Genomic DNA, 16951 nt, shown 5'->3' with positions numbered 1-16951 from the left:
GAATTGCCTCAAAATCGCACTAAACGGATATAAATTGCTATAAAACGGTTTAAATTAACTACCTTATGACGTCTTTAACACCTATAACGAGTAAAAACATGACCGGCGAAATATTACTGGCTAAACCCAAGCTTGGAAAGAGAGCAGGTCCAACGTCCATCGTGCGTCAGGCGCAGCAGGAAAAGAACGGTACATCCGGTCTTTGGCGTTTTATACAGGCCCTGATTGCGCAATCGACTCCATTCAAATTGTCACCTCTTACTGACATCTAGAGGAAGGCGTGGGCAGTGTTTGTATCCTCATAGGATTTACAGGGACTTTAAAACTGACCTGGGACCAGAGGCCAACATTTCTGAAATCTCACTCCATATCAGGAAAAGTGCTGTAGAATGAGTTCTGTTCCACTCAGAGACATAATTCAAACGGCTATAGAAACTAGAGAGTGTTTTCTATCCAATAATAACAATAATATGCATATTGTACGAGCAAGAATTGAGTACGAGGCCGTTTGAAATGGGCACCTTAAACAGAGATACTCAATACTGCCCCTGCAGCCATAAAAAGTTAATCTCAGAATTGATCTGCCCATCCATTCCTATTTTAATGAACTGAAGTGAAGCCATCTCTGCTTATCATAGTCACGTAACTTGATGTGTGTGTGTGTGTGTTTGCAGTGTGTGTGCAGCAGCTGTGGGGCCTCCTCTGACCCACTGCCCTTTATTCAGATGGTGCACTACATCTCCACCACCTCCCTCTGGTAAGTAACCCTCTGACTGGGGAAACAGCACTGAGCCGACTGGTTCTGACTGGGACTGACTAGTGCTCTGACTGGTACTAACTAGTGCTCTGACTGGTACTAACTAGTGTTCTGACTGGTACTGACTAGTTCTGACTGGTACTAACTAGTGATCTGACTGGTACTGACTAGCTCTCACTGGTACTAACTAGTGTTCTGACTGGGACTGACTAGCTCTCTTATTCTTGGGGTTAGGAGCTGTCAGCAACACCTTTCTGGGCTATGGGAGGAGAATCATCCCGCCGTTAGGCTACAGACTAGCTGTAGTGAACCAGGGGCCGCCTGCCTGCCTGCCCGCCCGCCCACGTCTCCAGCTGTGTGCTGTAGCCAGTCAACCCAGAGGGCTTGTTATGCTATGAGCAAACTTCTTATGCAAAAGTTATGAAATGTCTCCATTCATATTTCATGAGATGAGTCTGGTATTTGTTCTGTATGGGCTCTATCTGATTCTTGAACGCTGTTCTGGCCCAGATATAAGCCCAAAATCCCCCAACACAAGCCTCTCTCTCTCTCTCTCTCTCTCTCTCTCTCTCTCTCTCTCTGTCTTAGAGAAACACACACATACACAAACACACTCTCCACGAACCCCTCAGAGGAGTGTGTTGTATCCTGACAACGGTTTGTTTGCCAATAACAAAGGTCTGTCTCCTGAGACCTAGTCATCTCTCCTGCACCAGAGCACAGAGCAAAGCTACAGTATAACCCTGGAGCGTCTTTGAGGTGTGCACCTCTATAGGTGGAGAGATCTCCCCAGAGACCTGGAGAGAATGGGAAGGGACAAAGAGTCACCTTGTAGATGAGTGCCCTGCAGTGAAGGGCAGTGCTGTCTCACATGAACAGTAACACCCGTGTTAAGGCTGGGGCTGTATTGTCTGTCTTTTAGTACGATGTCTTTATTGAAAAGTGTTTTTATCGAAAAGTGACTTACATTTAACACACTCTGTATATGTGGATGACTCACACCCACAACCCCGGTGTTGGAAGGACTAGACGTCTGAGTGAGTGTCGTCTCATACTGTCGATGTCTGAGTGTCAGTGTTCTGTGTGTTTCTGCTACAGTAACCAGGCGGTGAGGATGTTGGAGTGTAGAGACAAGCCCACACCAGACATGTTTGGAGAGTTGCTCCGCAACGCCAGTACTGTGGGAGACCTACGCAACTGTCCGGTGAGTTTCACAAAGGCGATATCGTAACCTACGAGGTTCATCCTAGGCGTGATTATACTAGCACACTATATTTTACCATACCATAGACCAGGGTTTCCCAGCCACCGGGCTCCGGACTGGTACCCGGGCCGCTGGCCCTGGGTATAAAAATAAGAATATAGATTTTTTTCCCCCCTAGCACATGGGACAGCAATCAATTAACTCGCCGCAGCCCATTCTGCGAGCCAATCACGCTTTTCTTACTCCCTGAAGCATAGAAAAAAGACAAACCCACAACACGTGCTGATTGGATGAACTGGACAAGTCTCTTACATTCTGTCAGTAGCCACCTAAACGTGTCAGTGCCAGAGTGCCGTTGTAGTTACAGTCGCAAGTTTACATGGACATGGATGATATGCAATTTACAAAAACATGAATGTGACAGCGTTCTACACTGAACAAATATATAAACAAAAAACATGTGCATTTTTTGTCCCATGTTTCATGAGCTGAAATAAAAGCTTATTTCTCACATACCTGTTAGTGAGCATTTCTCCTTTGCCAAGATAATCCATCCACCTGACTGGTGTGGCATATCAAGAAGCTGATTATTAAACAGCATGCTCATTACACAGGTGCACCTTGTGCTGGGGGCTATAAAAGGCAATTTTAAAATGTGCAGTTTTGTCACAACACAATGCCAGAGATGTCTCAAGTTTTGAGGGAGTGCGCAATTGGCATGCTGACTGCAGGAATGTCCACCAGAGCTGTTGCCAGGGAATGTAATGGTAATTTCTCTATCTTAAGCGGCCTCCGACGTCATTTTAGAGAATTTGGCAGTATGTCCAACCAGCCTCACAACTGCAGACCACGTGTATTGCCTCATGTGGGCGAGCGGTTTTCTGATGTCAATGTTGTGAACAGAGTGCCCTATGTTGGTGGTGGGGTTATGGTATGGGCAGGCAGAAGCCATGGACAATGAACACAATTGCATTTTATTGAAATACGTGAGGAGATCCTGAGGTCCATTGTCATGCCATTCATCCGTCACCATCACCTCATGTTTCAGCATAATAGACGGCCCCATGTCGAAAGGATCTGTACACAATTCCTTTAAGCTGAAAATGTCCCAGTTCTTCCATGGCCTGCATACTCACCAGACATGTCACCCATTGAGCATGTTTGGGATGCTCTGGATTGACGTGTACGACAGTGTATTCCAGTTCCCGCCAATATCTAGCAACTTCACACAGCCATTGAAGAGGAGTGGGACAACATTCCACAGGCCACAATCAGCCTGATGAACTCTGTGAAGGAGATGTGTCGTGCTGCATGAGGCAAATGGTGGTCACACCAGATACTGACTGGTTTTCTGATCCACACCCCTACCTTTTTGGGGGGGTATCTGTGACCAACAGATGCATATCTGTATTCCCAGTCATGTGAAATCCATAGATTAGGGCCTAATTTATTTATTTAAATTGACTGATTTCCTTATATGAACTGTAACTCAGTAAAATCTTTGAAATTGTTGCATGTTGCGTTTATATTTCTGTTCAGTGTATATTGCATTTATATTTACCACATATTATTGCTTATGGTGGTGAAAATGGTCTGATTTATTAATTTCTTGGAGCCACTTTTTGGGGGATTATTCAGTCAATGAAAATAACTGTACTCTCACACATATGCATGCTCAGACACACAATCTAACTGAGGCTTGTATTGAGTGTGTGTAACGCCTGTCGTCGGAAGGAGTGGACCAAAGCGCAGCGTGAAAAGTGTTTATGATTATTTATTTATCAAAAAACACTTGAACAAAGTAACAAAATGAAAGCAAACAGTTCTGTCAGGTAACAGAGACTAAACAGAAAATAACTACCCACAAAACATAGGTTGGAAAAGGCTACCTAAGTATAATTCCAAATCAGAGACAACGATAGACAGCTGCCTCTGATTGGGAACCACACTCGGCCAAAAACAAAGAAGTAGAAAACATAGAAATAAAGAAACTAGAATGCCCACCCTAGTCACACCCTGGCCTAACCAAAATAGAGAATAAAAGCCTCTCTATGGCCAGGGCGTGACAGTGTGGGCCGACTGGTTCAGCGGAACTCCATGGCTTCTAGAGTGGCAGTAAACAACATTCGGAGGTCAGCCAAGCACACAGTCCTCAGTGCTCCGACTGTAATATCTCTGGGTTCGACACTGAACTGAAAGGACCAGGGGAGCTCAACATGAGCAGCTCAAAGTATTATTTGAAAATTTCAACCACATGAAATCTCCCAGTCAGACATTACTCCTATTATGCATGTACTCCCTCCCAGCTTTGTCTTATCAAACATTAAAGCCTCTAAAGTCCCGTAAGGTGAACACTAGAGTCTACATATATCTAACGAGCTCCCACAATGTTGTACAATTAAAGACATTTTTCAGAACTGTATTTTATTTCTCTGTAAGTATTGGCTGACTCTGAGGCTTCTACCGCTGGTCTGTGTGTGAGAAACCCCAGTGCTCTCATGTGCTGTGAGAAAGTCTCCTCTGTTTATGGCAAATTTGGCGTGTGCACAGTCGCTGCCTTCAGGGGGCCTTCCGCCTGCCTGTTTCCAGCCTCACTTCTGGGAAACGAGGTCAAGATGGCAGGTGCATGCGGTGACATGCGTCCCTCTCCCACGCAAACAAACGCATACAAACGCACACACACACACCGCTCTGGCCAAAATCAGCTTTATGAAAGGAATCCTGTGGTAAACCTTCTCTTAAGGAACCCCACATGCTGCTGGACCCAGTGTAAAGGACGGTTGGCTCTCTGTGACAGGCATAGAAGTGACACTTGAATTGGGGGATGTCATTGTCAGGACTTGGCCTATAGCCAGCTGACCTTTTCAGACACAGCTCACTGTGAGTGCTGCCTTGAAATGAACCATCGTCAACGCTGAACTAGCTAAATGGATAAAGATCACTGTCCACTCAGTACGTAATGAGTCATGGTAGACTTTGCTTTAGGATTTCTTTGTTTGTTAGAGGATTTTGTGTTTATATTTGTGATTTATTACGCTCAATTTACCGTCTGCCTCTCCCACTCCATCTCTTGCCCTCTACCTTTCTTCTCCCACCTCCTCTTCACACGGACTCTTCTTCCCTCTCTCTCCTCCTTCCCTCCTCTCTTTCTCCCTCCCTCCCTGCTTCAGAGTAACTGCGGGGAGAAGCTGCGCATCCGTCGGGTGCTGATGAACTCTCCCGAGATCATCACCATAGGTCTGGTGTGGGACTCTGACCACTCAGATCTGGCAGAGGACGTCATCCACAGCTTGGGCACCTGCCTGCGCCTGGGGGATGTAAGACACGCACACACACACTCACACACACACACACACACACACACACACACACACACACACACACACACACACACACACACACACACACACACACACACAAACACACACACACACACACACACACACACACACACACACACACACACACACACACACACACACACACACACACACAGACTCTTACAGTTTCCTTTACAAGATGCCACAAGGTTAGGCTGTTCTGGGTTTGCATATGCTGTAATGTGTCTAGCCTTTACACCAGAGTGGGTAAAAAGAAGTCTGATGTCTCTATACTCTGACTCAGTGGTAAACACACAAGTCAGGCACCGTCTTCCATCTCTATTGAATCTTTCATGGTGTTTACCGGCTGTAAAAGCGAGCTAACCTTTGAGAACCTCTGGAGAGTTGTGTTGGGATCTGATACCAACATTCCTGATGTCTGTTTGGGCCTCAGTTGATGTAAATGTATGACAGGCAAAAATGTATTATGGATTATATTTACTGTAAGGGCCTAATTTGTTACTGACCTTGTGACTTGACCAGGAGAAATGACATTAACCCACATATGTTTTTGATGTACAGTATTGCAGTACAGTGTATTTTGAATTTCCTTATGGGGCTGAATATCAGTGCATCAATCTGTCCTCTCCTTGTGCCTCACAGCTCTTCTACAGAGTGACTGATGACAAAGCCAAGCAGGCAGAGCTCTACCTGGTGGGCATGGTGTGTTACTACGGCAAGCACTACTCCACCTTCTTCTTCCAGACCAAGATACGCAAGTGGATGTACTTTGACGACGCACATGTCAAAGAGGTAAAAAAAAAAAAAATACCAAATTGACCCGGGTGAATGGCTCCAGAAGTTGCCCTTATCCACAGATCTAAGATTACTTTAACCCTAGCCATAACCATTATGATGAAAAAATATCTGACCCTGTGTCAGTGGTTAGGGGCAACTTTTACCTACTCTGTGTTAGGCATGGGCATGAGTAATCGAGTACTCGAACGGACGTCAAAGCTCAATATTTAACCAGAGATCAAATACTGTAAAACTATTTGGTGGAATGTGCTTTGTGGCTGCCTGAACGGGCAAGTAAAATTCTGTCTTGAAGACAATGTTAATTTGCTTTTACATCACACAGTTCTTCTCCCTAAATTATATTTCCCCTCTGTGTCTCATTCACTCAATTGCGTTCCGACCACTCCCTACGCTCGCGCGTGCTGAGTGCGCACACAAGCTCCCGTTAGGCCTACAGAAATAAATACCTATAAAAACGTATCTAACTGATAGGATACACAAACTACATTCCTTGCCAAATGATGACAGTTGTATCTTCAATTCAAAATGGACTGGTTGATTGAAGTAGGAAAATATGTGTTCCAACAACGAGCTTCAGTTTTTAAATAATTCCTGTCCTGTCTATTTTCCGCTTAGGCTACTTTGCAAACTGCCATTTAGAGTTAGTTAGCCTAGGCTATAACCCCACTAAACATAGACAGGTTCCACACTGAAAATTTGCAAAAACATTAGTTTGATAAAGACAAAGAGCACATTTTTTGGGCTCCCAAGTGGCGCAGCGGTTTAAGGCACTGCATCGCAGTGCTAGAGGCATCACTACTGGTTCAACAGCCAGCTGTGATTGGGAGTCCCATAGGGCTGCGCACAATTGGCCCAGCCTCGTTAGGGTTTGGCCGGGGTAGGGCGTCATTGTAAATAAGAATTTATTCTTAACTGGCTTGCCTAGTTAAATAAAGGTTAAATAAAATAAAGAAATGTTCCTCAGAATCATTAAGCGCAGGTCTAAGTCACCAAACAGATGTCATGGCTGTAATTCATCACCATACAGTGTTCAATGTGGATTTGTTGATCTATTTAGAAAATTCCAAAGAACAGGCAGAACGAACTAAATCGAACGTATGTATATCGAAAAGAAGACAGTTTATGTTTGTAACCCAGACTTGTTTCTTCTTTCCACTCCCCAAATTGAGCCCTGTTTCAAATGATCACTTTTTGACAACGACTGTTCCAGATTCAAGGTGCGCATCACTTCACACGGGCAACTTTTTTCATTCCAGTGTGGCCCTTGTCTTCTAAAAATGTATTTTGAGTACTCAAACAGTCAAAAAACGTCAAATGCCCATCCTTACTCTGTGTGAATGTATTTTTAAAAAAATGTAAAAAAAGTTTACTGTGTAGTTTCTGTGTTTTATTCTCCTGGTATGTTTGTATTTAAAAATCATACAAGCCATGATTGGCTGTGCTGTGCTCCTCACTTGGGTGATGTTACTGTGACATAAACATGAGCTATACAAGTGTTTTTTTCGGGAATCCTCTCAGATATGAGTCCTCCTTCTTATATGTTAATGTCTCTCTCTCTCTCTTTCACGTTGCTGTGTCAAGAGGGAGAGGATATTCATGTTTTAACAGCGAAATACCTGTTTTCTTTCATTGCTAAACAGTGGCCTGGTCCATCGGACCTATTCTAAGCTCTCTCTCTCTCTCTCTCTCTCTCTCTCTCTCTCTCTCTCTCTCTCTCTCTCTCTCTCTCTCTCTCTCTCTCTCTCTCTCTCTCTGTGTTTGTTTGTTTGTTTGTTGCTCATTTCATCTCATCTCATTTCTCATTGTTTTTACTCCATGTTTTATATGTGACATAGGCTGTGTTGTCATGACAGCCAAAGGAGGGATGGTTGTCATAGTAGTAGTTTAAGGGAAATTCCACGGTAACGGAATTACGCTGAGACTGCTTTGAACAATTTACACCGTTCAAAGAAAACCATTTACCAGTAAAACTGTGCGGATGCAAAGTTTGGTAACAGAATTACGGTAAAATCTCACACAGTTTTATTCTGTTACCATACTTTGTATCTGCACAGTTCTTCCTGTAAATGGGTTTTTGTAAAATGTTCAGTGGGAATTGTTAAACATAGTCCTTGTGCATAGAGTTCTCTACGGTTTGTTAAACTTTGAAATCAATGGTTTTTGTTTAGTGTAGATTTTAAAGTGAAAAATCTCCGCGTAATTCCGTTACCATGGAATTGCCCTTAGTCAACTTTATTATCCTACGGTGGATATTCACACCATACGAAAATTACAATATAAACAACAATCAACAAGTATGTACAGTTGTTCATGCAAAGAAACATGTAACCTGCCACAGTCTTTATCATGGACAAAGAGAGGACCCCAAAGCCTGTCACATGAGGTCAACTGGATGAACTCTGATTGGTGGTTCACACTTCAGCAGTGTTGTGAGCAGTCATGGGTGCGATTTCTGATTGGCTTCTCCTGCAATTCCAGGTCAGGTCCCGTCTCCCAGTGTGACTTGGTGTGTGAGCAACGAGCAGAGGTGTTAGTTAGTTAGTTCCACACGCCTGGCCTGCTGACCCAGCTGTGGTGTATCTCTCTCAGCCCCCCCCCCCCCCCCCCCCACTGGTCTGGGTCTCATCTCCTTTCTGACATCCCTTCTTCCCTTTTCCCCCTCCTCTTCCTTCTCTCCTCTCTTATCTTATCATTGCTTTAGTCTCATAATGGCTGTGCTGTACGTTCACTCCTGGACAGTTGCACACAAAGTAGCGCTCTCTCATTCTCTCTCTCTTTCTGTCTCTCTCTCGCTCTGTCTGCCTCTGTGTGTCTGTAAAGCCGGCATGTGAGCCAGTGAGGGTTTGAACAAAAGTGGCCTGAAACAGTGGATATCCCTCCATTGTTTATCTGGCCAGCTGGACAGGAGGGTGTGGCCAATAGAGAGCCAGAGCACAGCGGCCACCACTGTAGACACACACACACACATTTAGACTTTCAAACACACACTCTTGCGTTGGGAAAACCAGGTTGAGGTAAGACAGGGTTGGAAAATGGAGGGAAAGACTTTGCTTGATAACAACTTCCCTCGTGACTCTTGGTTCTTGCCCCTCTGGCACTTACAGTCAGTTCATGTTTTCCAGTAAATATTGTACTGTAAATGTTTTATTTTACTAACTCTCATTCTTATGTGAGCTCACTTGCATTGCTCTGTGTGTAATTTTCTGGATGTTTCTCTGTCCCAACAGTTTGAGATTCACATCAGGGATGGGCTGAATACTCACATCTAAACACCTTTATTTGGATTTCCCTGGAAAGTTGTGACAGCGCTTTCCTCTCTTCCTGGTAGATCGGGCCCAAGTGGAAGGACGTGGTGTCGCGTTGCATCAAGGGCCACTATCAACCCCTGCTACTGCTCTACGCTGACCCCCGGGGGACGCCCGTGTCAGTGCAGGACCTGCCCTCCCGCCTGGACCTGCACCACTTCAACAAGGCTTACTACGACAGCGAGGACTCGGGTACGAGACGCCTCGCGTCACACAAGATCACTGCTACACACACAGGATGGCTGTTACATACTACGCCTGGGTTCAAATACTATCTGTTTTCTTTCAAATGGAACTAATGGAATAGTCCCTAAAGTGCAAACCCCGCCCATCTGGTACCGCGGCTTGTGTTATCCCATTATCTCTGCAGGCTGTCTGTGTCTGTTCCGTTGTCATGCTGACGTGTTTTGCTCATCATGTGTCGTCATCAGGCCGGGAGCCATCCATCTCAAGTGACACTCGCACCGACTCGTCGACAGACAGCTACTCCTACAAGTACTCCCACTCCCACCATGAGTCCATGGCCAGCCACTTCTCCTCCGACTCCCAGGGAACCGTCATCTGTAACCCGGACAATGATGCAGCCTCACACAGCAGCCTGGAGACCACAGGTAGGAGGCGGAGGAATTCAATTCAATTGTTTGAGGTGAAGAAAACATTACTTTGAGAAGCTCCACAGCTCATTAGTGGTGGTGAGTTACGACAATCAGAAATACTGTCAGCCCCAAATGGGCACATTTATAAGCCTACATTTGCGCGCAGGCCAGGTAGCTTAGGTCTACTTCTATGCGTAATCAGGTGCGCGTCCTTACTCAACATTGACAGTAGCGACAATGACTAAATTGACAAAACTGGAATGAAATACACCAAAACTTGTTTCTCACAAATGTAGCATAGGTTGTGTGCTCTGCAAACAATGTAAAGACTGTAATGATAATATATTGAATGCATTAACATAAACATAAATTACCATAACCAAACAAACATTGCAGATTAGAAATGATAGGAATTAACGGTAAATGTAATACTGGTGATCTATGTAATGGGGAATTGATAGACACTAAGAATCAAGGAAAACAATTCACACAATGAAGTGATGAAACAATGAATGTTGTCAAATTGGCGGGAGAGAGCACATTCTGGAACGAGACGTGCTTTGTGCATTTAAGCCACACTCCCCTTCTTCTTGGACCGTTCCATCCCCGCGCCCTCCGCAATGGATTCATCTCTGCCTCCGCAATGGATTAGTTCACTGAGATAAGTGCGAATCAGACAGGTTTCTCGTGTGCCATAAAAAATGTATATATTTGCTGAATGCTCGACTAAACAAAATCTCGGTCGACCAACAGCCTATCGACCAGTCGACTAATTGGGGTCAGCCCTATTATATACACACAAACATATATATGGAATAGATGCACACACACACACACACACAGACACACACACACACAGACACACACACACACACACACACACACACACACACACACACACACACACACACACATACACACACACACTCACGCAGACACACACATGCATACACACTCATACACACATTGACACACACACACACACACACACTCACGCAGACACACACATGCATACACACTCATACACACATTGACACACACACACACACACACACATACAGTATACTCCCACGCATATACACAGACTAAGCTATATATTTATTCATGCTTTTACCTTGCACACATGCAACTACTTAGGATTATGCATGTAATACTCACCCCAACATACTGAGACAGTTTTGTATGTACTGTATAGAGGATTAAAGCCACAGCCATTACCCAATCATGTTAATCATTGATCATGTGTCATCATGTCTCGCATGTCCTAACCACATAAACGGTCATTCAAAATGTCCTCCCCCGCTTCTCATTGTTGCTAAGGCCAAGTGGCGGCCAGTGGACCAGTGCAGTGCCACTCTTTGAGGAAAGGTGGGACAGTGGACAGAAAGGGCGGGGCCAGTGACAGGAGGCGGAGCTCTAGTCGTCCTCGCCGACTTGAGGAGAGGAGCCGGGGCTCTAAGACTGACGAGGCCACGTCTGCAGGTTACCACAGCGAGGGTATGCAGGAACCAATCACACGGTAGAACCAGGAGACTAGTGACCAACCACACAGCAGAGCCAGGGGACAAGTGACCTATGAAATAAGGGCATGATGGCTCAGGAGACTATATACTGTATCTAGAAACTTACACTTCATCAGAATCAGTGCCTCAGTAGTTCAAAGTATTTTTGTTTTCCAAATTTAACCAGAAGATCAGAATCAGGTACAGGAGTAGGGTATCGTGTAGTATACTGTAATATGTGTGTCCTCACCATTTTATTTTGTTCTGTCCAGTTATCAGTTGTCACTCACGTTGCACTTTCAGCCCATTATTTTCTTGCTTTTTCCACCTCTCCCCCATCAACACATGACATCATACCACTAACGTCTTTATCTCCCGCTCTCGCTCTGTCTCCCTTCCTTCAATCTCACTCCTTTTCTCTCCCCTCTCTCCCTGGTTTCTAGGTGAGACTCTGAAAGAGCAGCAGGCACCACGCACCGCAACCAAGTCCTCCTCCTCCAGTCGACTGAGGGACTTCAAGGAGACCATGAGCAACATTATCCACAGCCGGCCCCTCTCCGCCTCCTCCTCGGGCTCCGGGGCCCTTGGAGGTCTAGGGGTTGAGCCGGGGGCCGCCACCAAGTCCAGAGACTGGGAGGCCGACAGCACCAGCAGTGAGTCCAAGTCCAGCTCCTCCGGGGGACGCTACAGACCGGCCTGGAGGCCCCGGAGAGAGGTCCTCAATATAGACAGCATCTTCAGCAGGGAGAAACGCAGACAGGCCGGGTATAGTCCCCTAGGGGCCACCTTGCCTGAAGACAGTGGGGCCCCAGCCGAGGGCTCCACAGGGTCAGTCACTGGAAAAGGACAGGGGCCCTTTGGTAATATGGCCTCTTCTTGGACCCTGCCGACCCCCAGGGGCCATAAGATGGAGCAGCAGCCCCCCAGGCTCATCCAGAGGATGGAGAGCGGCTATGAGAGCAGCGAGAGGAACAGTAACAGTCCTGTCAGCCTGGACATGCCTCTCAGTGAGGGACCCAATGCTGCTAATGCACACAGGTACAGTCAACTGTATTCATACCGTTATGACCACTATGAAAGATTCCAGATGACCGTAACTCACATATCCGAAAAAGGTAGAGTCACACATGGACATGGTGAACTGCGTATGACCTCTCCGTCTGTCTCCCTGCGTGTCTCTCAGGGACACCGGTCTGAAGAAGCCCTCCAGTTCTGGCTCAGGTCCATCATGGCGCACCGTGCCCAAGTCTAAGAGCAGCAGCGCTCTACTGCAGGATGTCAAGGCTTCATGCAGAGGCAACAGCCACGTAAGCCTGGGTAGGTCTGAGTCCGTGTGTGTGATTGTGTTTCCCACAATGTGTGTGGGAAAGTGTATTTTTACGTGTGATTTGGGTCTGTTTTAGGGGGTGTGTATATACATCACACCATGTTTAATGTGAATGTCTGCATGTTCACCATATCACACCATGTTTAATGTGCATGTCTGCATGTCTGCACCATATCATGTTTACACACTATTGTCTCACACGTGCGCTGCACATAATGGAATGGTTTCATGGCATGTGACCCCTGAGCAGATGGTTTCTGTTCATTCATATCTGTGTCTCTGTGTGCTCAAAGTGTGATGAAGTGTACACACTGTCACTCCCCACACCTTTTCTTACTTGATATAGAACAGGGAACGTTATAGAAAGCTGCGATATCAACGTGTTTGTGTGCGTGCGTGTGTGACACAGCGGGAGAGGGCCGCAGCGAGCTGGACGAGCTGCAGGAGGAGGTGGCCAGGCGAGCGAGGGAACAGGAGTTACAGAGGAGGAAGGAGAAGGAGAAGGAGGCCGCCTTGGGGTTCAACCCCAGACCCAGCAAGTTCATGGACCTAGACGAGCTTCAGAACCAGGGTAAGGCCCCAGACACAGCTCCAGACCCAACCTAGAGAACAATGACTTGTATTAGTTATTCTGTGGGAGGCAGCCCTGCCCTGTGTGTGTGTGTGTGTGTGTGTGTGTGTGTGTGTGTGTGTGTGTGTGTGTGTGTGTGTGTGTGTGTGTGTGTGTGTGTGTGTGTGTGTGTGTGTGTGTGTGTGTGTGTGTGTGTGTGTGTGTGTGTGTGTGTTTATTTGGCAGTTGTCTGAGTGCGTTTATGTAGCAGTTGTCTGAGTGCTCCCTGTTTAAAGCACCCTGAGTGGGTTGTCTAGTGGGACTTCTGTTTTCCAACACACACACACAATAGGACGTTTCCTCATTCAGAGGGTTAGAAACATGTTTGATTGTTTGCTGCGTTTGTAGTGGAGAGAAATTGGATGAACTAGTGAGATTTGTAGCACTATTCAGTGATTTAGGTAAGTGGTGCTAGGCACTTGCGATTCTGAAGTGAAACATAAGTCTTCAGTTAACTCAACCCCACAGTGTGCCTTTTTTGTTTTAAAGAGCTTTTTTTGGTGCGTTTAAGGAGCTTTGCTTTTGGTGTGCGTGTTCTTTAGGCAAAGGGGACAGCTTTGAGCGGTGTGTGCCGGACGCTGAGGTGCTGCTAGACCAGTCTCTGCGGCTGGAGCAGGCTGGCGATGTATCTGCCGCTCTGTCAGTGGTTAGTGAAGCTATGTGTAAGTAGCCTTTACCTGCCTCCCTGTGCCTGCTGCCAGCCCAGTCGCCCCGCTATAACACTGTACCACCACCGACCTGTCTGTGTCCCTGTGTCTGTCTATGTGTGTCTCTGTTGGTTCCACCTGTAGTCCTCATCACTGTTGTGCATAAGACAGCCATGCTAACTGCTAGCATGATGCTGGCCATGATAACTACTTGATTGAGGGAAAATGTACTTGCTACGACTGTGATGTGGTTGTCTCACCCAGTTACCTTAAGATGCCCTAATTGTAAGTCACAGTGGATAAGAGCGTCTACTACATGACTCAAATGTTTAAAAAAAAATATACAGTGGGGAGAACAAGTATTTGATACACTGCCGATTTTGCAGGTTTTCCTACTTACAAAGCATGTAGAGGTCTGTAATTCTTATCATAGGTACACTTCAACTGTGAGAGACGGAATCTAAAACAAAAATCCAGAAAATCACATTGTATGATTTTTAAGTAATTCATTTGCATTTTATTGCATGACATAAGTATTTGATCACCTACCAACCAGTAAGAATTCCGTCTCTCACAGACCTGTTAGTTTTTCTTTAAGAAGCCCTCTTGTTCTCCACTCATTACCTGTATTAACTGCATCTGTTTGAACTCGTTACCTGTATAAAAGACACCTGTCCACACACTCAATCAAACAGACTCCAACCTCTCCACAATGGCCAAGACCAGAGAGCTGTGTAAGGACATCAGGGATAAAATTGTAGACCTGCACAAGGCTGGGATGGGCTACAGGACAATAGGCAAGCAGCTTGGTGATAAGGCAACAACTGTTGGCGCAATTATTAGAAAATGGAAGAAGTTCAAGATGCCGGTCAATCACCCTCGGTCTGGGGCTCCATGCAAGATCTCACCTCGTGGGGCATCAATGATCATGAGGAAGGTGAGGGATCAGCCCAGAACTACACGGCAGGACCTGGTCAATGACCTGAAGAGAGCTGGGACCACAGTCTCAAAGAAAACCATTAGTAACACACTACGCCGTCATGGATTAAAATCCTGCAGCGCACGCAAGGTCTCCCTGCTCAAGCCAGCGCATGTCCAGGCCCGTCTGAAGTTTGCCAATGACCATCTGGATGATCCAGAGGAGGAATGGGAGAAGGTCATGTGGTCTGATGAGACAAAAATAGAGCTTTTTGGTCTAAACTCCACTCGCCGTGTTTGGAGGAAGAAGAAGGATGAGTACAACCCCAAGAACACCATCATAACCGTGAAGCATGGAGGTGGAAACATCATTCTTTGGGGATGCTTTTCTGCAAAGGGGACAGGATGACTGCACCATATTGAGGGGAGGATGGATGGGGCCATGTATCGCGAGATCTTGGCCAACAACCTCCTTCCCTCAGTAAGAGCATTGAAGATGGGTCGTGGCTGGGTCTTCCAGCATGACAACGACCCGAAACACACAGCCAGGGCAACTAAGGAGTGGCTCCGTAAGAAGTATCTCAAGGTCCTGGAGTGACCTAGCCAGTCTCCAGACCTGAACCCAATAGAAAATCTTTGGAGGGAGCTGAAAGTCCGTATTGCCCAGCGACAGCCCCGAAACCTGAAGGATCTGGAGAAGGTCTGTATGGAGGAGTGGGCCAAAATCCCTGCTGCAGTGTGTGCAAACCTGGTCAAGAACTACAGGAAACGTATGATCTCTGTAATTGCAAACAAAGGTTTCTGTACCAAATATTAAGTTCTGCTTTTCTGATGTATCAAATACTTATGTCATGCAATAAAATGCAAATGAATTACTTAAAAATCATACAATGTGATTTTCTGGATTTTTGTTTTAGATTCCGTCTCTCACAGTTGAAGTGTACCTATGATAAAAAATTACAGACCTCTACATGCGTTGTAAGTAGGAAAACCTGCAAAATCGGCAGTGAATCAAATACTTGTTCTCCCCACTGTATATATTTATACATTTTTAATCATGTGAATGCTACAAGAAGGACAATTTTTAACCTTTGGTGTGAACTTGAGGGTCCTATTGGACAACTATCTACTTCCAGGCCACAGAGTCACTTGGTTTGAACCAGTCAAATGAGTAGTCTATACCTGAAAGACTAACTTGTGCCACTGTATTGGAAGAATAATTGCCGCAATGTGTGTGCAGCATGGTGCTCTATCGTCTCCTAGCGATAGTTTGTTACAAAACCCTAACTTTTTAGTGCCCTCAACTGTAGCTCTTGTTTTATCCAAATATTATGACATTTGTGCTTTCTGTCCAGTCACACTTACAATAAGGCCTAAACCTAAAATAAAAGCCCATAAACACGAGGAGCAGTCTTGAATGAGTAACGACAAGAGGAAGGGACAATTTGGTCTGTCTAAACACAAGTTTGAGAAGGCTGAAAAGGTCGGCAGCCCTCTGTCTACCAACCGTCTCTGTCTGATGATAATGAAACGAGGCGAGTTGTCGGCGTGTTTACCCATCACCGTGGTTACTAGCCTGCCTGCCTGGCGGTGCTGAGAGGGACGGGTCAGGGGGTGAAAGAGGGTGGGGAACCCAGCGTTATGACAACCAAGTCTCCCAAAGGCTCAGTTAGGACAATGTGTCCTCGGTCTGTTATGTCAACATGCCAGTGAGTCTGTTAGTATGGTGTGTGTCTCTTGTCTGTTTGTCCTCATTTCCTAGTATATCTGTGTATTGATGTAACTTTCACAGTATCACTGTCTCTGTCGTGAGCGTCTTGGACATTGAATGTGTGTATTATACTCCTGACTCGTCCACGGAGGAATGCTCACAAACACCCAACTCTCACACACACACACACACACACACACACACACACACACACACACACACACACACACACACA

General features: G+C 45.8%; 1 protein-coding gene across 1 annotated transcript in view; it reads left to right on the top strand.

Moving 5' to 3' along the window:
* LOC120017406 (inactive ubiquitin carboxyl-terminal hydrolase 54-like) overlaps nucleotides 1-16951 on the top strand; it is a 53523-nt gene that overhangs the window by 25988 nt on the left and 10584 nt on the right. Inside the window, exons 5-15 of the mRNA XM_038960155.1 lie at nucleotides 675-757; nucleotides 1856-1961; nucleotides 5132-5278; nucleotides 5945-6094; nucleotides 9429-9597; nucleotides 9837-10016; nucleotides 11322-11498; nucleotides 11947-12541; nucleotides 12687-12820; nucleotides 13240-13401; nucleotides 13983-14102. Coding sequence (XP_038816083.1) covers nucleotides 675-757; nucleotides 1856-1961; nucleotides 5132-5278; nucleotides 5945-6094; nucleotides 9429-9597; nucleotides 9837-10016; nucleotides 11322-11498; nucleotides 11947-12541; nucleotides 12687-12820; nucleotides 13240-13401; nucleotides 13983-14102 — 2023 coding nt within the window. The remainder of the gene's footprint in view (nucleotides 1-674; nucleotides 758-1855; nucleotides 1962-5131; nucleotides 5279-5944; nucleotides 6095-9428; nucleotides 9598-9836; nucleotides 10017-11321; nucleotides 11499-11946; nucleotides 12542-12686; nucleotides 12821-13239; nucleotides 13402-13982; nucleotides 14103-16951) is intronic.

This window comes from Salvelinus namaycush, chromosome 22, assembly GCF_016432855.1.
Source record: "Salvelinus namaycush isolate Seneca chromosome 22, SaNama_1.0, whole genome shotgun sequence".
NCBI lineage: Eukaryota > Metazoa > Chordata > Actinopteri > Salmoniformes > Salmonidae > Salvelinus > Salvelinus namaycush.
The sequence above is the reverse complement of the archived record's forward strand: the minus strand, read 5'-3'. Positions and strand labels throughout refer to the sequence as shown.